The sequence below is a fragment of the Amphiura filiformis genome, chromosome 17, assembly GCF_039555335.1.
Source record: "Amphiura filiformis chromosome 17, Afil_fr2py, whole genome shotgun sequence".
NCBI classification, from domain to species: Eukaryota; Metazoa; Echinodermata; class Ophiuroidea; order Amphilepidida; family Amphiuridae; genus Amphiura; species Amphiura filiformis.
In genome coordinates, this window is record NC_092644.1 from 33,823,481 (window position 1) to 33,844,933 (window position 21,453).

Here is a 21,453-nt window from a genome sequence, read left to right on the forward strand (position 1 = left end):
GCAACTGCAGCAAGTATTTATGTGACAGAATAGAGCGCCTCCAAACAAGATCAGCCAGGGCTATTCTAAGGAAACCAATTCGCACAAGTAATGACTATCTTCGTAAAAAGATGGGGTGGGAAACTTTGGAAAAGCGCAGAAATTACCATCTCAATCTTGCTGTTTTTAAATGTCTTTCTGGGCTGGTCCCAAATGCTTTGTGCAATCATTTTTCACTTGTCGGGAATTCACACACTCTCAATACTCGCTCGAGTGCTCACGGGAAAATTAGACCCATTAGGCCTTTTCTTGAATATGGCAGGCGCTCATTTCAATATAGGGGGCTCTTGCTTGGAATCAACTCCACAATTCAATCATTTCTCCGTTACCAACCAGTACTGGTGTTTTTAAATCAAGATTCTATCCAAAATAGTAGGTTTATAAATTTCTCTTGCCACCAAACATTGGTTTAAAATTTAGGCTCTTTTGTTGAGTATTTTAAATAATAGGCATTGCAATGATTGTTACAGGATCAACTTTTGCCAAATTTCTTTTGTTTAAATTTTTGTTCTGATTGATTATTGTGTTCTATCCTTCATTTTGTAGCCACTAAGTTTTTATCCATTTCCTTTGATTATTTGAATGTAGTTTGTTGTTTTTTGAAATCCTGATTTAAATTATTATGCTGGCATGATGTTTTATCATTTTTAAATTCTCATAGTACAATAAGAAATAATAATAATATGAATTTTGTCAATGTATTTGAAAATGTAGTCTAATTAATGCAATGTAGTGTGTGCTATGTATTATTTTTTTACCTATCTTTTAATATTATTGTTGTACCCAAATAATTTTGGTAATTCATGTAATTTAAGTTAATATAGTAAATTATTCTAAGTGTTTTGTAATTATTTATTTGTATTTTTGTATGTAATAACTGGGCCATATGGAAGAACAGGGGAATACTTAAATTTTCCCCTGAATATGGACCCAGTATAAAGAAGAAATAAACAAACAAACAAACAAACATATTGATCTGGCTTCATTAGATTCAATATTGTTGAGATTTAATTCAATCAAATCTCACACCACCACAATGGGTGTATATACCAGAATTGAGCTACTTCAGTATCAGGATAATAAAACTTGTAATGACAAACTTCCTCAAGATGTTTGGAACACAATTTGGTCATTGGGTATAGAGAGAGATGAATTTAGACCCACACGCCGTGGTGTAAAATCTGGTCTTAAAGTGAAACAGAAAAGAACTCACTATGATAAACATACATTCTCAACCCAATCCAGTACTGCTTCCAAGAACAATACTAACCTAAATGTATGTCAGTGGAACGCACGTAGTATAAGGAACAAAACAACAACATGTTCGGACTTGGTAATGGATCACAAATTAGACATTATGTTTCTTACCGAAACTTGGTTGTCTGCTGATTTAGATCAAGTAGTCATTGGTGAACTGACCGTCATGGTGGAATTGGCGTTCTTCATAGATCAGCACTAAAGCTGCAGATTTACCCTTCTGATTTCCTTGCAGAGACATTTGAACATGTTATCATAATTGACAAAGAAAGTAAGATCAAGTATGTCATTGTTTACAGGCCTCCCCCATCGTCTGAAAACAAATTCACAACATCAAAGTTCCTCTCCGAGTTTGACGATTTCTTAATGTTTGTGAATACGTTGAGCGGAAAGATCATTTTCTTAGGTGACTTTAATGTTCACGTAAACAAGCCAGAGAGAGCTGATGTTGCCCACTATTTGTCATCTTTAGAAGGATGATTGGTTTTCACCAACATGTTGTGGGGCCTACACATATAAGTGGTAACACATTAGATCATGTCATGTCCCGTTCCGATGAAAATCTGGTTCTTCAATGTACTGTTGGAACAAGGTTATCAGATCATAACGTCATCCACTGCAAGCTCAATGTTGAGAAACCTAACGATCAAAAGGAAATTATTTCCTCTATCTTTCACTGTTTACACCATTCCGATTGGAAGAATTATTCAGAAACATGGCTTATCTTACCATCTCTACGCGGATGATGTTCAACTTTACATCAGTTTTGACCCATCCAGTAACTTGTCTATTGATTCAGCTCTCTCCAAACTTACAAAGTGCATTAGTGATATTCAAAGTTGGATGACGTGTAATTGGTTAAAGCTGAACAATGACAAAACTGAATTTTTTGTTGCTTTGTCACCTTTCAACAAACGCCGCATGCCTGCCGTCAAACTTCACATCGGTAATACTGTGATCACACCACTCCACGCCATACATAAATTCTGCCAGTCACATTTCCCCAATATGAAATTTTTTTAAAGTAAAATTTTAATTTTAATTTTACTTCATTAAAGTTTGGCGGAGGCGGGGTTCGAACTCACGTCGGCGGACTGCTTTGGATACACTATGAACCCAGCGCCTTAGACCACTCGGCCACTTGTCTTCTTGTAATTCATTTGGAACTTATTTGAACATATAATCGCAACTTCAACATAGGCCTACCACGTGACAACCAAAGGCAGAAAACGTACCATATTTTGGAATTTTATTTGCCTAAAAACATTTATGTGTATTATTAGCGCTCAATTATTGTTAACTGTGTGTTTTATACAAAAAAATCCAATAATAAACATAACTGGGCGTCTGTATGGACAATACATTATATCGATTTTGACACGTGCTTGTGCCTCAGTACATTTCCATGGTCAGTAAAATACTATAGAGGAAAACCTACCATTTTCTTGTATACACGTTCGATGTTTTTATCAATTACATAAAAAGTCCATTTTAGACCCCAAATGTTTTTTCAGGAAATAAAAGATTAGATTACCATAAAAACGAAACAGTAATCTTTTGCCGGGTCTAATGTAATATTCACATAGGATTTTCAACGTTTTTTCTATCCTTATTCTTGATCAATTAAAAAAATATTTTGGCGTATATAAAATTGAAATAAAATTCTCTGCTTCTTAAACGACATCAAATATGCCACAATTGGGTATCACGAATCGTTATATATGATGTGCAGTTAATATTCATATTTTCTTTTATACAGAGGATGCTTCAGTTTTGACAGGAAAATATTTTCTTGAAAACCCTCTCACTCGGTTATTTTAAAAAGGTAACCACGCTTCCCTAGAATGTGCAATAAATTAGCATTAAAATTTTTCTTATTCTAACAGCAAGCGTTTCTAGAATGTTTTATGGCGAAATGTGGTGTATACTGTGATTGAGCCAACTGAGACTGTGCGTAACCTTGGTGTCGTTTTTGATAGCCAAATGTCCATGTCTCCCCAAGTTACTTCTCTCTCACGCAGCGTTACCTACCATCTCCGTAACATCTCTCGCATTCGTCATTATCTAGACTTTGATACGTGTAACAATGTGGTTCGCTCACTCATTCTGTCCAGATTGGATTATGGTAACATCTTACTTTTGGGTTCGAATGTCACTGAAATTGCTCGTCTTCAAAGACTAGAGAATTGGGCAGCCAAGATTATTTTTCTTGCAGCCAAGAAAGACCATGCTTCACCATTGCTCCACGAATTGCACTGGCTGCCTGTGAGGGAGAGAATCTACTACAAAGCCATGTTGTATGTTTACAAGTGCCTTGCTGGCTTAGGGCCAGATTATTTGGCATCCTCCTTGACATTATACATCCCTGGAAGGCAAGGACTTCGATCTGCCACTGATGCCACTCGTCTGCATGTGCCCAAACTCCACTACCGTTCATTTAAGTCTGCCGCTGATAAGGCTTTTGCTTTCATAGCTCCCAAGTTGTGGAACCAGTTACCTGTTTCAGTCCGCTCCTCCAACTCTTTGCCAGCGTTCAAAAAAGGGCTGAAAACATTTCTGTTTTCAGAAATATAATTGCTTGTTATTGGTTCTTGTGAACTTTTTGCTTATATTCTATCATGTTTTTGTTGTATATTTATCTTGCTATGTTGTTTTGAGCGCTGTGATCATTTGAAATGGCGCTATATAAAAGCCTATTGTATGTATATGTATGTATAAGGGGGTACTACACCCCTGTGGTAAATTCGTGACTATTTTTGCATTTTTCTCCAAAAAAAAAATAACACACTGGTAACAAAAGTTATAAAACCAATTACTACACTGAAATTTCAGTGACTCAAGACAAGCGGTTCAGTATATATGATAGAAAATGAGGTACAGTATAGCGGTATCTCTTTTCTTATCATAAATAACGAACCGCTTGTCTTGGGTTACTCAAATTCCAGTGTAGTAATAGGATTCCGTGCCCCTATATGTACATAACTTTTGTTACCACTGTGTTATTAGTTTTTGAGAAAAATGCAAAAATAGACACAGATTTATCGAGGGGTGTAGTACCCCCTTAATGACATAAAATTTGAAAAATATTGTAAGAAACACTTGAGGTTTTGACTTTTAAAAATCAACATCTTGGTCAAAAATTATGCTTGAATATGTCGTTTTCAACAGATTTTTCACATTCGCGTTGCTATATCATTGCGTCATGGATTACGTCATCTGTTGACGGAATGAAAAGAAAGTGTTTTTAGCGGGAAGTGTTAGCTTTCGTTTGATAAAAAAAAATTTCTGATCAACATAAACCAATCACATTCCACTAGTAGGCCTACTAGTCATCGGCTAGATCTCACACAGCTCTTATGAGTGGAAACTGTGCGTAGATGCATAAATAAGAGAATCGTTTAGTAGCCAAACCTGATCATAATACTATGATTTGAGGTCTTTTGGGGGAAAAAACTGCATTTATCTTTTTAAAATACGAACAGTCTAAATTTGGATAGCTTTTCCTCACCAGTCCAGCTACATACACGGCGGCGTCGGCATTAAGTAGGCCTACATTTCATTAACACCGTGAACAACCCCCCCCCCCAAAAAAACGCATTCCGCATTAGGTTTCTGATTTGGAAAGGGCTTTGCCCCGGGCTTTGTGACACACTTTTAAATTAAAGGAGGATTTCGTGATCCTAGCATCCTCTTTTTATGACATTTTTCAGTAGATATACTCGAAAAAAGCTTATTTCCAAAATTTCAGTTGATTCCGATTTTGCGTTTGCGAGTTATTACACTGCTCCATAGACAATGTGTTGTAATTTCGTTCTGGTGCACCAGAACGAAATTCAAATTTGGCGATATTTTTGCTAAACGAATTAATCTGCAAGAAATATTTGGTACATAAACATTATGTAGCCAGAGGTATCCAGTGGTGTAAAAATCTCAACTTTTTTGGGAAAAGTGGGGGATGAGGCTGTGGATCACGAAATGCCCCTTTAAGATGGCCTATTAAACGTATTTGGTCAATTCCAGCGAAAGCGGACAAAATTCTCTCTATGTTAACTTTCCACTTTAAAATGTCATTAATAAAGGAAATCACGTTATTGATGGAGCATATCATGTCACGTCCAATGTGCTCTCTTTGTGCATATAGGCCTTTACTAGCAAGTCATACAAGGGGACAAGTTATGATAGCTTAAATGAATTGGCGTTACCCACGAATTCAAAGATAAAGCACCATATATGTCATTGAATGTCCTTCAATCAAAATGAAATTATTACCGTTAGAAAGACGTTTGCATGATCTCTCATCATATGTAAAACGATTGAATTCCACCAAAGTTTGTGGACTCTAGAGGCCATTAAGTCAATTTGGCTAATAATTTTGTTACCCGCGTATCAAATATAAAATGATCGTTCTGAAAAATGTTAAGTGAATATGCCATAAATGACTATATCATGAAACGAAGTTTCGTTCTATAGTTCTGAAGTCCAAGTGATTATTTTATGCAAATACGTTTTACCCATAAAATTCCATAAAATCAAATTTGACGTTACCCACGTATCAACTGTTACCCACGAGTCCAGCAAATATAATTGCCATAACTTAAATTAACATTTAATGACTTTGGACACTGAATTTAGTTTGACAAGCGCTTAAAATTGTAAATCGTAAAAATACGTTCACCGCTTTAAAAAGAATCTACGACGGTTTAAACTTTTGTTACCCACGAATCCCGAATAGATGCTAACCTTGAAAAATAAGGAGATTGTTTATTTTAAGTTTAAATCAGCACATATTCAAGCCATGGGTATGCTATAATTTTGACAGTACTTACAGTTTATACACCTAAGAAACGCAAACCCCAAACGGTACTATAGTACTTATAGCTTTACCCACGAATTCGGCGTTACCCACGAATCCAAGGATTTACTCGTAAATTATATGTTTCTTATGCATCTTAACATTTTGAAAACATGCGAAATAGGTTCCAAAACAGTCCTGTTTAATAGCGTCCTCTTGAAGGTATACTGAAGCTGCATCATGAAGTTTTGATTGATTATCCTAAATTACCATTTTTGGGTAAATGCAATTGGTTAGAGAAACGGGAATCATTGAAACACAATGGAGGAATAACCGCATGGTGGTTTCCAACCTTCTGTAATATTTTCTATTTTGCCGCTTACCAATACATACCTTCAAATATGTGTTACCCACGAACATTTTGGTTACCCACGAATCCCTACTTAAATTATAGTTAACAATGTATTGATAGTGTTTTAGTTCATAGGAACTGTCAAACACGAGTTAATAGAATATTGCTGCATGAAAATATGGAATGATTTTACTAAAATAATAATATAAAACTGTTTGCTCTGTCTATTTGAATTTGGCAACTTTATTATTCTCAACATTTTTATACCAAAAATGCCATAATGATCCATTCTAAATATTCCATGTAGTCTGTATTTTGATTAAAATTCATTTTAGTGCAATTGCAGCCTGAATTATTGACATACGGAAAAGTATTTTTTAATTTTATTAAAAAAATTAATAGGAATTGCTATTTTCCAGACGCTGTTACCCACGAATCCATCCGAGATCCTCATCCTGCGACGAGATACAAAATCTAACTTTATATTTATATGAAGCATTTATTCTAATCTTTCGAAATAATACAGTAATGTTAAATGACAGCCACTTTGGAAAGAGTTCGAAGAATTGACACAATCTTAACTGTACACCTGGTTCTTTCTTAAAATTTGTAATAACCAAAATATTTCTGTATAGATATATGTAATAAAATTCTATTTTACGTTCAAAGTCTTCACCGATTTCTAGTGTATATGAGTCACACATAAAATATTGAAAGATATTAAAGAAAGTGAAATTTTATGGCGTACAACAGGTGAAAAATGCTTGAATTCGTGGGTAACATTATATGCGCATTTAACACTTTATTTGGTCTAGCAAGAAAAGTTATTTTTCAATCCGATGGCACTTCCACCTGATGATTCACTAGACATGATCGTCTCATTTGATAAGTCTATAATTGAAAAGGAAAACATTTTCAAAATGGCCCCCAGAGAGAATTTTGGCCCGCTTTGGCTGGAATTGACCATTTATATCGGTTCCTATCAGACAGGGCATCGATCACATCCCAATGTCTACATACTAATGATCTTTAAACTTGTAACGATTGCATTTTAATCAATTATTTCACGAGGTTCATTCAACAATTCTGAGGTTCATTCTAAACTTTTCTCAGCTCACAGTCCGCGTCCGGGATTTTATTTTCAACGCACATGTGTGACTCGGCTTGCATGAAGTACGCAACAAGCTGCAACATATTTCTGGCAAGTGGAACACCAGAAAGTGGAAAGACAACATTATACATGTAGACTCCACTACATGACCTAAATCCACATTGGGACAATCATTTCCAAGTTCCAAGTAGGCCTAATGATAAACATATTAAAAAAATAGTCCTGATACTTTTAAAGCAAGAGTTCCGACTGAATCAAGACTTCTTTATCTTGTCGATTTGCCTAATATACCGGTATTTCTAGTGAAATAAGATCTCACCAGATTTTCCGAGTAAAAATTGACCCAAACTCATACATAATGTCTATAGTTACCACTATAGGAAGATCTTTAAGGGTGCAGGATAAAAAGTAATAGGCCTACCAACATATTTCTTTCATATTTTTTAAAGATCACTGGTTCAATTCACATGAAGTTGACATGAATTCATTAACAATAAAAACGCAGGTTAAAATGCATGGACATCATTTGAGGAGGGTTGCAGAAACGTCCTATTAGTATTACGCATCGTTGTCGTCACGGTCATGCACACATCAAAGGGTCCTGCTGTAGCACGACCGACGGAGTGATACACATTAGCGACATCGGCGCTGGTATAGTAAATCTATATAATTTTCTTTGCTTTATCTTAGTTGTTCGGCTCAAAATTAAAAGGGGACATATCTGACAGTAAAAGCTAACAGTTTATGGAAAGGAAATACTATCTATTTATTATGGAAATGTTACAACATGGTTTTTATGTCGTAAAAGGAAACTTCGCTAATTTGGTAAAAAAAGAAGCCAAATACAAACTACTTACCAATAAGAAGAGCCACGAGAGCTCGTAACCTTGTAACCATAGTAATAGGTCCAAGTATAGGTGTAAAATGAAGTTCCTTTGCCGCAGGTCTGAAGAGTTGGATGTAAACAAAAACCACTAGGCCTACTCGTCACAAGGATAGACGCAAATAAGTTCAAATTCGAAAGTCCATTTATCAATCAAAGTCAGTTTATATTGCCAATATCTGCTAAGTTTGTGAATATGATAGTGACTATATTCGAAGGGTAACAGATCCTTAACATTATAAGATTTTTTCCAGGGCCACTCACATAAATGGTCTGTAGGTATGCGTGACCAAAAAACAAGGAAAAGGGGTGTTTTAGGCAAGGCAAGTTACGCATTTAGGGTCTAAAAAACACTGATTTTCAAGAATAAGGGTATAGTTTTCTGAAACTGAACAACTTGTTTAGGGTACCTTTTCAAACTTCTGGTAAATTTCGAGTATATCATACTTGAGTGGCCCACTGGGAGATTTTTGGGTTGTATAGAGGAAGTTCTCTTATAATTATTGTTATAGAAAATTGCTTCTGTGAGTTAGGCCCTAAATTATGCTCCAGGAGAAAAAGCTCCAGGAACAGCTGCTCCCTCCCCCCTCTGGCTGGCTACTGCAATGGATAGCAGACTCTTTATCAAAGCAAAGCAAAGACACTCCATAGCTAGCCTGAGGACATTTAATCCTTTTGGTACATCCTAGATAGGTCAAACTATACATTTTCTGAATCCTTATGACTAAAAAAAACGTTGGTATATTTTATATATTTATTTTTTAACATTTTTAACATGATTAAAGCAAGTTTGTGGTTTGAGCCCTGTACAAAGTTCATTGACCTCTATCAGAGTTTTTACCGGGTTATGCAAAGTCTAACCTCACTTTTTGGTATGGTAAGGTCTTATTGTCTACTCAACAACTGTGAAGAGTAACTTAGAGGACATTTCATGCACACGAGATCAGATGGACCAATTGTGTGATTCTTAAGGGCTGGGGTATGAACGTTTGGACAGTATTTATTTTGGGACATTAGAGCACATCAGACATATCGAATTGCATTCTGAATACGAAGAATGTCATTCTGATATCAAATAATTTTGATTTTTGAAATTCGCAATGTAATACACATTTTATGGCAAATCATTAAAATTGATATTTTTGATATTTAACAGTACTTGAAGTAAACTTTATAAATCTGATGATTTATACTTAAAGTAAATGTAGGTGGGATGAAAAGCCGACGATCAATTGAAAATTTTGACCTTTCGTATTGAAGATATGGATTTTTTTCCCAAAACACCAAAAAAAATTAGGTCTTTTTGGGAAAAAATCCATATCTTCAAATTATATGAAAGGTCAAAATTTTCAATTGACCGTCGGCTTTTCCTCCCTGCTACATACACTTTAAGAATATATCATTAGATTTATATAATTTACTTCGAGGACTGTTATATATCAAAATTTGAAAAATATCAAATTTTTATAATTTGTCATAAAATTTGTATTATATTGTGATTTAAAAAAATGAAAATTATTTGATATCAGAAAGACATGCTTCGTATTCAGAATGCAATTCGATAGGTCTGAGGTGCTCTCATGTCCCACAAAAAATACTGTCGATACGCAATAAACGCTCATTTTGGATCCCTTAAGAGATGGGGTATGAGCATTTGGACAGTATTTTTTGTGGGACATGAGAGCACATCAGACATATCGAATTGCATTCTGAATACGAAGAATGTCTTTCTGATATCAAATAATTTTGATTTTTTTGAAATTCGCAATGTAGCCTAATACACATTTCATGGCAAGTGATATTTCTGATATTTAACAGTCCTCGAAGTAAACTTTATAAATCTGTACTAAAGTGTATGTAGCTGGGATGCAAATCCGACGATCAATTCAAAATTTTGACCTTTCGTATTGAAGATATAGATTTTTTTCCTAAAAACACCCAAAAAATTAGGTCTTTTGGGAAAAAATCTTCAATATGAAATTTTCAATTGATCGTCGGCTTTTTCTCCTATACATACATGTACACTTTATTATCATTAGATTTAATAAAGTTTACTTCGAAGACTGTTATATATCAAAATTCCAAAAATATCAATTTTCAATAATTTATCATAAAATTTGTATTAGGCCTATATCGCGAATTTCAAAATATGAAAATTATTTGATATCACTATCAGAAGGACATTCTTCGTGTTCAGAATGCAATTCGATATGTCTGATTTGCTCTCATGTCCCACAAAACTTACTGTCGAAACGCTCATTACATAATCCCGTGCTAGTCTCTTACACAACCAGTTAATAGGCCGTGTGTACCCTCTATGGTGTGTACGGAGTGTCTCATATAATCTTAAAGTTTCTGCTTGGATCAATTAATAGCTCAAGTGACCAATCGAAATTTGGAATTACTTCACAGGTTTTTGGGGCGCCCGCTACGGCGGCCCCTTATTTGGCTTGACTTTGCAATGCTAGATTTGCTTTGCAACTGTTTTGCTTAAAAGTATGCCCAGATTAAAATAAAAACACAAGTTGCTTGGTTTTGATTTTGAATTTATATACTGTTAACTAATATGTATTGAATGCAAGTAAAGTAGTTCTCTACAGCGGGAATTAACGCTTGAAATACGAAATTAATAAAAAATGCCTTTATGTCATCTCAAAACGCTTTTGAAGAGATGGCGCTATTACGATCGCAGAGTAGGCCCATGATCCAGGTGAAGAGCGACATGATTGGATACGGCATTGATCCAAAAAGCTGCTTTGTCGATCAAGGAACCAGGAATTTCATCGATAAACATGGTTTCTTATTTCAAAAACAACAACAACAAAACAAAACAGTTGTAATTGACATAAATTGTTATAAGTGTTATTCAAAATATTTACCTTTACAAGAATCCTTAAAATTCAGTACACTGTAAAAATGGTGTATCTTAGCAATAGACGTGTCTTGAACAATAGAAATAAAAGAAAATAGAACAAATAAAAACATATTCTAAGACACAAAGACACGTCGTCCAGCCAGACATGTCTCCCAATTGATGACAAAAGACACGTCTTAGAAACCCGAAGTGTCTTGCATAAAAACATGACTTGTGAATAAGTGTTTTGCAAAGAGACGTTACATTTGAACATATCTTGTATACAGAGACACAACTATGTGTCTAAATAGATACATGTCTCCTAATTGATGACACATAAAGTGTCTTTTGCCAAGACACCATTTTTACACTGTACGTATAATATAGGCTTGTCATCTTTGTTTGAAATACAAAATTATTGGGTTAATAAAAACACCCACACTTTTGCGTCGCTTAAACATCAAGTTCAAATGCTCTTAAAACCTGATATCCGCGGAGACTTTAACCACACTGCAAAAACAAGTGTTTATATTTAAACACCATATTGTGTTTATTAGAGCAACACTTAATAAACACATAATTCATGTTAATGGTCTAACTCTAATGTTAATGGTTCTAACACTAATGTTCATAAATTAACACTTGGTGTTATATTACAAACACTAATGTTTGTAATATAACACCAAGTGTTAATTTATGAACATTAGTGTTAGACCATTAACATGAATTGTGTTTATTAAGTGTTGCTCTAATAAACACAATATGGTGTTTAAATATAAACACTTGTTTTTGCAGTGCAGGCATGCAATATTGTCAGCTATTACAAGTCACAACGGACAGTTATATTCCTTGGAAAACAATCCTTAAGAATTAAATATTCAAACCTATATTCTAAATAAAATAATTCTGTTCAAACAACCCTTCACAAGATGATTTCCTAACAATAGTAACCGAAATGGTAAGATCTTTATTCCTTTTTATTTGAAACCAACCCCGGTCCCCGCACTCCGTGTATCCGCGGGGATTCATGCTCGTCGAAAATTTCGCGAAATAAGGGGTGTTTTCAGATGAAAAAACGCAATTCGCGAAACACACAAAAAAGGGGTGTTTTTTCAAACCGCGTTTTCGCGAAATTGTCAAAAAAGGGTATTTTCATCGAGCAGCCTGCGTGTTTCTGCCAGAAAAGGTTATATTAGAAATATCGTTCGCGTTTTAGCGAAAATAGGGGTATTGTCGAAGCGAAGGGCAAATAATTCGCGAAATCGCTGACAAAAGGGGTGTTTTCCCCTAAAAACTTCGCGAAATGAGATGCAAAAGGGGGTGTTTTTAAAGTTCACCGACAAGCATGAATACCCGCCGATGCACGGAGTGCGGGGACCGGGAAACCAACCCTCTTTTGTCCCACGCAGTACCTCTCTCACTGCAATAAATATGCTTTACATTTCCTAATCTTTCTCTGCTTATGACTATGCTTATGTTACATTATTGTGAAACAAATTATAGCCAAACGCTTACATTTCAGCCCCGGGGGTAGCACTTCATGTAGGGCTGGCCAGTAAGGGGCATCCGGTGAGAGCAAAATATAAAAAATATGGGGTCATTGCAAGGGTGAGAGCATGATTTTTGGCATTTGGTGAGAGCAAAATGTACAAAATATGGGGTCATTGGGTGAGAGAGGGACCGTTTGGATCTTAATTAGGGGGCATTGGGTGAGAATATGACTTTTTTAAATGGAGGATAGAGTCTCTGTGTGAGAGCCAAAAGAAGCATCGAAAATGGAATTTCTAGTTCTAAATGACTTCAAGTGGCTTTGTTATTTCAAAAGAATTAACAAAATCAATGATAAACGACTTGTTGCTGTTCAGATTGAAGGGTCTAGGCCTTGGGGTCTTTGGGTGACAGAATATGTGCTGGTAATGGGGTCTTTGAGTGATAGCGATGGTGAAAAAAGGGGTCTTAACAGCTATACGTACGCATCACCTTCGAAGTGGAAGTGCACCCCGGATTTCAGCACGTGCATCCAAGCTCCCATTGGGCGCCCATTCCTTTTTAAAGGAATTGCTGTAAAACATTTTATTATGTTATTTAAGGGAGGTCTAATGAGCGTGAACCTGGTTTGGATGCAGAGGGAGTGTGCCTGTAACAGACACAGCCACCAGAAAAGGACCAGCTCAGATCGCGCGCCAAATAAGTTTGCAGTCCAGAAATTTCATTTTTCTCAGCCTTGCAAAAAATAGGCAGAGGTGGGAATCGAACCCGGGACCTCGGTGTTGTAAAACCTACTGCGTTACCACTGAGCCAACTGACAATCAGCTATGAGAAGTTTGATAGTAATCCTTGATATTGCTGAATAGAATAAATCAATACTGATAGGTCTATTTATCTAATGTACGATGTTATTCAAATTGGCCTATAAACTAGGAATATAATGTGAAATGACTATCAATCGATCAATTAAGTTGTCAAGTTATCAACAATCAATAATAAACCGACGTAGGCCTATCATGGAATATTACTATCTAGGCCTACTAACTAATATACCAAATAAATAAAATAAATAAATAAGTCAGTAAATAAATAAATAGGCATAGGCCTAAATAAATAAATAAATACATAATGCAGAATGCAGTTAGTATTTTAGTTGCAAAATCCAAACATTCTATTCACACATTCTATTATAATTTTCTGCTATACACGCAAAGGACCTGTGCCTTTAATATGTCCGCGCCTAATCAATAATGAGTCTTTCACCATGCTCACACACCATGTTAAACTATTGTATCCCTGCAAGTATTATACTGACCAAGTCCTAACACCTCAATGAAATGGATGCTATAACGTACCCAATCAAGCGAACATATCAAGGTCATATCAGGGCGTTATACAAAAGAATGGTCAAAGGTCAACGTTTCCAAAGAAGTATAGTAATAGATGTAGACACAAGCTTTCGTGCGGGAAACATAAACACATAGTCGTCAGTCGTGTGGTTTTTATGAGATTTGATACGGCGCTGAAGTCTATTGGCTGTCCCAAAATCAGTACCAGACCCGGTTTCCAGACGGCAATGTGTGTGTTGTTACAAGGAATGCAAACTCATTTTATCAATGAGTGAACCACATAGAGGAATACGACATCTATCGTGAGCCAATCTGCATTCTGTTGCCTGCAAAAGCCGACGATCAGGTAAAAATTCTAAAAGCAGCGTGACTAGATATTTGCGTTAATTTCATGATACGTGTAAAACGCATTGAAAACGCCAAATTGCAGTCATAAAATATATAATATTAGTAAATCACCCAATCGAATGTTAACGTAGGTATGTGGAAAAGAACTGCAATAACAATAACAAACTATGTGCCCAAAGAGTTGTCTTTGGCATGTCGCTTTTTTGAAATATGACCAAAAATATCAAATTTTGGAAAAACGCCCCAAAATTTAAAACAAACACGAACCTTCCAAAATAAATATATATTAGCACTCGGCGGCCCAGTCACTACCTGCCGCTGTGATTTGAGGTAACTCATTGCTTCCCCTCTCCAGATACCGGAACTTCAAGGTCGCTCATACCCCAGCCCTTAAGTGTTGACAAAAATTTGCAAAAAATATTTTACAATAACATTTTGACAACATTTCTGAGATACTGTTTTTTTTTCGACCGTTTTTCCGCATATAAAACGTTTTAAAACCTATAAATGGAGTCAAGGTTATTCTAGAAGCAGCGTCCACCAACTACGCGACTCTATGTCTAAATTGACTCCATTATAGGGAGTCACCTGACTCCCTTGAAGAGTCATAATTTGTTGATTCCGCTGAAGAGTCACCGTTAATGACTCTACACAGGTGTCTTTTGACTCCCAATGTAGAGTCATTTTAGACACAGAATTGCAGAGTATCTTGACTCTGCTTATAGAGTCACCCTGGCTCCAGCATGGCTTTCAGTGCTTTTGGAACCAAGCTCTTCAAATACACATTCATGTATCAAATATAATTAGGCCTGCAAATTATTAGATCATGGTAGGTATTATACCTACCATGATTAGATGAGTCAATGTAAAGACAAAATTGGAAAATCAATGTATTTGTTGTTCAGTATCTCTAAAAGACCTTATCAAAAAGGAGAACAAAGGCAAGTTGGGGGAAAATTGCGCATTTTTTTCCCGAAAGATTCGCCAATTGTGCATTAAACGTCATTGGGTGGGAAGAGGCTCAGGTCATTGATCAAGAATCCGACAAAACTACACGTTGGCTTAAGGGGGTACTACACCTGGCCAATTTTGTGCTTATTTTTTCATTTTTCTCAAAAATTATAGCGCATTGGTAATAAGTAAGATATGTATATTATAGGGGCAAGGACTGCAACTACTGCTCTGTAAATTCAGCAACTCAAGGCAAGTTTATTGATCAAATATTGGTTTTCCCTCATTTGTGACTGTAACTCCACAACTGTTGTCTGTGCTGAAATAAAATTTCCAGTGCAGTAATTGTAGTCCTTGCCCCTATAATATACATATCTTACTTGTCACCAATGCGCTATAATTTTTGAGAAAAATGCGAAAATAGGCACAAAATTGGCCAGGGGTGTAGTACCCCCTTTAAAAGTCCTCCAGCCCCATGAAATTTTCATTTCGCGTTGGTTGGACAGATCGCAGATGTTTCAAATCATAAAAAGGCCTCTATACTGCTCCATGCTCTCACCATAAATGGACTACCTTTCATTGACTTATCATTAATGTACACTGCCAATTCATTGTCTCCATAGAGCAACGGTGTGTATGCGATAGTGTAAGTACCATTATCATGATCTACAACAGGACATGGGAATCCTTCTATCTGAGATTGTGCCCATTTCAAGGAAGCTTGGATATTTGCACCACCTTCAAGAATTAGCACATTATCAGAGTCGACAGTGGTGACTTCTGCTTTGCAGGCCTTTCCTCTCCACGGATTTGGATCTAGTTTTATTGTGCACTGGTCAGAATCAACATCTGTCTCCGTAACCCTCTTCTTGCCAGATGGCTTTTTGGACTTTTTTGGTGGAGGTGGAATTGGAAACTCATCATCTGGAGATGAGAATGATTCCGAAGTAGATGACGTTGGAACGCATAGTGTCAAGTCACAAAGATGTTTAAGGGAAGCATGGAACTGACCCATGGCTGCGACGTGCTTTTTACTGACGCCAAACTCTTTGCTCACTATTTCGTCCTTTAGAAGTGGTGTATTCTGCAGTTCCTGCAAACGCTGCATGATTTGTCTGCTGGAATCTAGCAGCTGCACGTGATGGTTGATGGACAATGAACTATCTGTAAATTCGCAAGCGCTTGACATCTGAAAGGATAACAAATCTACAGATTTCTCCTGCTTTTCAAGTCGTTTTTCTTCATTTTTGAACAAATCATCCATCTTGGCGTAAGCTTCTTTGGAACGGAGATCGATCATGCGATGTAGCTCTTCCACAGTACCATGCATTTCAGTCTTTTTCTCTCTGAAACTCAACATGAGACGATTCTGTGCTTGCTTGATCGTTGTTTTGATCAGAGCCAATTCTTCAAGCTGTGCTCTTACTTTCCCGGCTGCTCCTTGAAGTTCTTCAGATGTCTTTTCCACAGCAACTTCAATGTACACCAGATCATGACCGCGATGTTCAACGTGGGCACAAGTAGGACACACTGGGGATTTGCAGGCTTCCTTTTGGCAGTATAGAGTCATTTCTTGCTTGGGATGTTTTTCACATCGCTGTTGACATTGTGACATAGGGCTGTTCTTCTTCTTCCGCAGTTCAGTCATTGTAGACAAGTTATGAACTCGCAAACTATGCATTTTTTGGTGCATATCAACGCATCCTTGGCACACAAAACAAGCGCAATCATGACAAAAACAAACGGCGTTCTCTCCATCGTCACAGTTGCCACAAGGTACACTTAGCTTAAATATATCGTGATATTCTTTTAAATTCTCGACGATGAAGTTATTAGGAAGACTAGTCAAATCACCTTCGGCCTCAAGCTGTACAGTCTGCCGACATTTTGGACAAGCAAATGACTTTCTTTCCTTGATGTACCGTTGTATGCAAGAGGCACAGAAGGAATGCAGGCAAGGTAGGCACTTAGCCTTGTGTATTGTGCCATCGTATAACTCGGCACAGATTGGGCACGTTAAAAATTCGTCTTTGAATTCCTCCTGTTTTTGAAAAAACGATGACATCGACACCATTGTCACTGCAGTGTTTCTGCAAGTTGAATTGTCGCGGGATGTTGTTCAGCTATAAAAGTTATCGCAATAATGTACCATACATAAATAACCCGGGCATAGCCTACACCATCTCTAGCTGACTGTTTGATCGATCTGCTCCTCTATTCTGTAAAATGTAAATGAAAAATTGGTTTATTATTAATAAAATATTATTTAATATTATTTGATATTATTAACATCGGAGGTATATTGAATAAGATGATAATGGTGCCCAGTGGGCACTCAGTCTTGAGCATTCCGAGAAATTCAGGGTCAAAGTTTATAGTCTCAGGTTTACACAGGGGTCAAAACTCAAATTTGTTCCAATTTGGTTTAAAACCTATTCCAAAATATTTCCCAGATCACAAGGATTCAGAAAAATATATAGTTTGATACACCGTACGACCAATCAGTAATTTTTCGGCCCCCCACCTTTACAGACCTCAAATTTTAGGGCCCCCCTTTTTGACATGAAAATTATCGGTCAACCCCATGGAAAAGCATATAAACTCAATTTTCCCAGAAAAAATTGTGATCATTTTTTTCAGGCCCCCCCCCTTAGGAGGGTCAAAAATTTTCAGGGCCCCCCTTTTTGCATCAGCCCCCCCTTACAAGTGTTTGTGAACGGTCCCTTATTGGCAAAATGATCAAATTCCAAATTTGGGCTCTACATGTAGGGGTCAAACACAGAAAGGTAACCCAAGTTTGATGAAAATGGTCTCAAAATGTTTGTTTTGCTATAATAATTCAAAAAAGAAATAGTTTGCACCACCTACAATGTTTCGTTACCATGGTAACATACCACTGCCCGTTGAGTCAAATTGATATTGTCGTACTTTCCCGCGTAACATATAGGTAACGAAATGTGGTCAAAACCATAGATATTAAGCCCGGGGCACTTCAATTTGAAATGGATATAGGTGTAGGGCTGGCACTTTCGCACTAAGGGGCATTCGGTGAGAGCAAAATGTAAAAAATATGGGGTCAATGGGTGAGAGCATGATTTTGGGCATTCGGTGAGAGCAAAATGTAAAAAATATTTAGGGTCATTGATTGAGAACATGACCTTTTTTTTAAATGGAATCTTTGGGTAAGAGGCGAAACAGCGCCACAGAAACCTCGAAAATCGAATTTCTAGTTCTAAATGGCTTCAAATTTCTTTGTTTTTTCAAAATAAGTGATAAATGAAAGTTGCTGTTAAAATTGAACTTGTAAGGGTCTTTGACAGATCAAATGAAAAAATAGGGGGTCTTACAGAACATGTGTTCGCAAAAAAATATGGGGTCTTTGGGTGACAGCGACACTGAAAAAGGAGGTCTTAACAGCCCTACATACGCGTCACCTCCAAAGTTGGAGTGCCCCCTCCCCGGGATATTAAGTCTCCTTCGGGGTGAAGGGGCATGGCGATTTCAATGGTGAAAACTTCTTTTTTATGACATTTCGAGACTATTTTTAGTGTTTGACCCTTATGTAGGCCAACCTTTATTGACCGTAGATATCTGTATCTGGACGGGACATGGTAGGCCTATATTCTTTCGACATTTCAAGCAATATTGAGAGGGAATGGTATGGGAAATTACAATGCCACTTTTGGGTGTGTGGGAAATTCTCAGTGGAATAGAGCACGTATCATCTTATATGTGCTGATGTTGCGCAGTGATTAGCACTCCGAATAGGCTCAGATCATTGATTGATATTTGTATCCGTGGAAAGATGTGAAAATGAGGGAGTTTCGTAAAATTCTTATATTTCACGATTGGTGTGGTCAATTGTCATAATTCAAAAAGTATGTATTATTTAGTTACGTTTACTTATGGCGTTAAAATATACTCAAACAAAAGTTTCCGACGATACAGTTCTTTCAGGGACACCCTGTATATGCATAACAATAGAGGATGGTCACTGGCGTACTGAGTGTATTGGTGACACCAACTGATTTTGCGCGGGCCATTTGATTGCTGAAATCAAATCAATGTGTTGATTATTAAAATCACGATAATACTGATAGGCCTATTATAATAACATGATAAGGGAAGAAATTGGCAAGCCAGAAAGTTGAAGAAAGCCAGAATGAAAATGATATAAAATTGTAAAACACGAATGATATTCTCTGCCTTTCAAATTATAAGATTACTTTCAGATCTCTCAAAAGCAAATGTAAATTGTAATTAATAATTATCAATACATACCATCAACGCGTCACGGCATCATCATCAGTAGCGAAAACAACAACAGCACCAGTGGCATACAGATTGAATACGGCGGGTAAATCCAAGCTTTGCATTAACTCCGCACCAACTGCGCATGTCAATTGTTATGATTGTGGTCATCGATGAATTTCATTGTCATTGACCCTCTCGAAACCATTGTCATATGAATGACACTGACGTTATTACCATAACAATCCTGAACGTCAGCAATAATTGTCAACATACCACTCGGAAGTGACTTTGTTGGTGACGGGTAAAAATATGCAGGGAAGTGGTATGGGGAGTAGGCAGGAGGGTTCATCCGTCCCCTCAAAAATCCCCAAAGCTCCAAAAGGTCCACTTTGCGAACGTTCCGAGTGCAAATAAACAAATAAACACCCCAGGTTTTCAAGTTATGCTTTTTCGGTCAAAAAAGGTCAACATTTGTCCATTTGCGAGCATATAGCGAGCGAACAAATCAGGTCCAAAAAAGTCCAACATTTTGCGGAAAAGTCCAAAAAAGGTCCACTTCAACCAGCCCCCAAATAATTAATGAATCCTAGCTACGCCCCTGTATAATTATATAGGCCTAACACTCGTAGAAAAAAAGGTGAAACTCAGAACCATTTTATCCCGTATACAGCACCCTAATCTATGCTAAGGTTCTATAAAGTACCATAAAGATTTAAATAGGTCTATCGTAAAGTTAAAAAAAAGTGAAAAGCAATGTGAACCGTTTTTTTTTTTGTTCTACAAAATCATTTTCTTGGCCTTAAAAAAGTTTTTCAAGCTTACGGTTCTATAAAAAAACACATTTTCTTGCCTAAATAACCTTACCACTTGACATGTGACGTCATTGCCCGGTAGTATGCGCACGCATTATGGTATTTTCCATTGTTCTTTGCCCTGCAGTGTGCGTGCGCATCGTAGTCTGCTCAGGGCATGTGTATTTTAAATCTCCCACCACATTTCATATAGTACAAGAAAGCCATTGAACAGTGAAGCGGTTCGTTCGGGCATATCGACAGACCAATCCCTCGCCTTTGTTGATAAACAATAATGTAAAGTGGTCTATACAAATAACCCTATGGAAAACCATTGGGTTCCTTTGTAGAACATAAAAAAAGGTTCTTTAGGGAGTGTTCATTAATACTTTGGTAGGGGGGGCTGGTCTTCAAATTTTTCGCTCGAAAACTTTTTTGACCCCAGGCTCGATGGACCGCTAAACTTTTTTGACCCCCCTCTTTTGACAGACAAAACTTTTTTGACCCCCTCCCCCATTATCATATAACAAACATTAGGTTATACTTAATAGTGTTGTTTCCAGTGGTGTGGCATCTGGGTCACATGTGAGGGAGGAAAATGTTTGAAACATTCCCGGTGGGACAGCCTTTACTTGCGCATGAAATACAAGCACAAGGAAATTTTCATTTGATACTTAATTTAGATTTGTCCCAAATCATCAGGATGTTTATCTGATTTTACAGGGATAAGTGAAATAGAGGATTTATTTGGAGGTTCATAGGCACAATTTGGATCCGTGGCTATTTAGCTCTGCTATTATGATAGGCCTAGTACAAATGCGCGTGAACCGCGTAAAAAATTTGGCCATATTGAAGCTTGAATGGTCAAATATTGTTAAAATTGAACTAATTTATGCAAAAAGCTAAAATGGTCAAATATGAGATTAATTTGGTCATGGCACTTTGGGCCTGTGCCCACTATGGTAAATCTAACCATGGGCCTAT

At 36.8% G+C, this 21,453-nt stretch overlaps 2 protein-coding genes across 2 annotated transcripts in view; both read right to left on the reverse strand.

Moving 5' to 3' along the window:
* The window catches only part of LOC140137159 (macrophage mannose receptor 1-like), a 33,641-nt gene extending 25,193 nt beyond the window's left edge, over window positions 1-8,448 (reverse strand). The window contains exon 1 of the mRNA XM_072158813.1: window positions 8,409-8,448. Within this exon, the coding sequence (XP_072014914.1) occupies window positions 8,409-8,448 (40 nt within the window). The remainder of the gene's footprint in view (window positions 1-8,408) is intronic.
* A 7,239-nt stretch (window positions 8,449-15,687) lies between these two features.
* Window positions 15,688-17,634, reverse strand: LOC140138404 (tripartite motif-containing protein 3-like). Its single transcript, XM_072160302.1, has one exon. It carries the CDS (start codon window positions 17,496-17,498, stop codon window positions 15,948-15,950), a length of 1,551 nt encoding a protein of 516 aa, XP_072016403.1. The 5' UTR covers window positions 17,499-17,634; the 3' UTR covers window positions 15,688-15,947.
* Window positions 17,635-21,453: the final 3,819 nt, after the last annotated feature.

Coding starts and splice junctions, on each gene's coding strand:
- LOC140138404 (XM_072160302.1), bottom strand. CDS start 17,498: ATGGTGTCGATGTCATCGTTTTTTCAAAAACAGGAGGAATTCAAAGAC.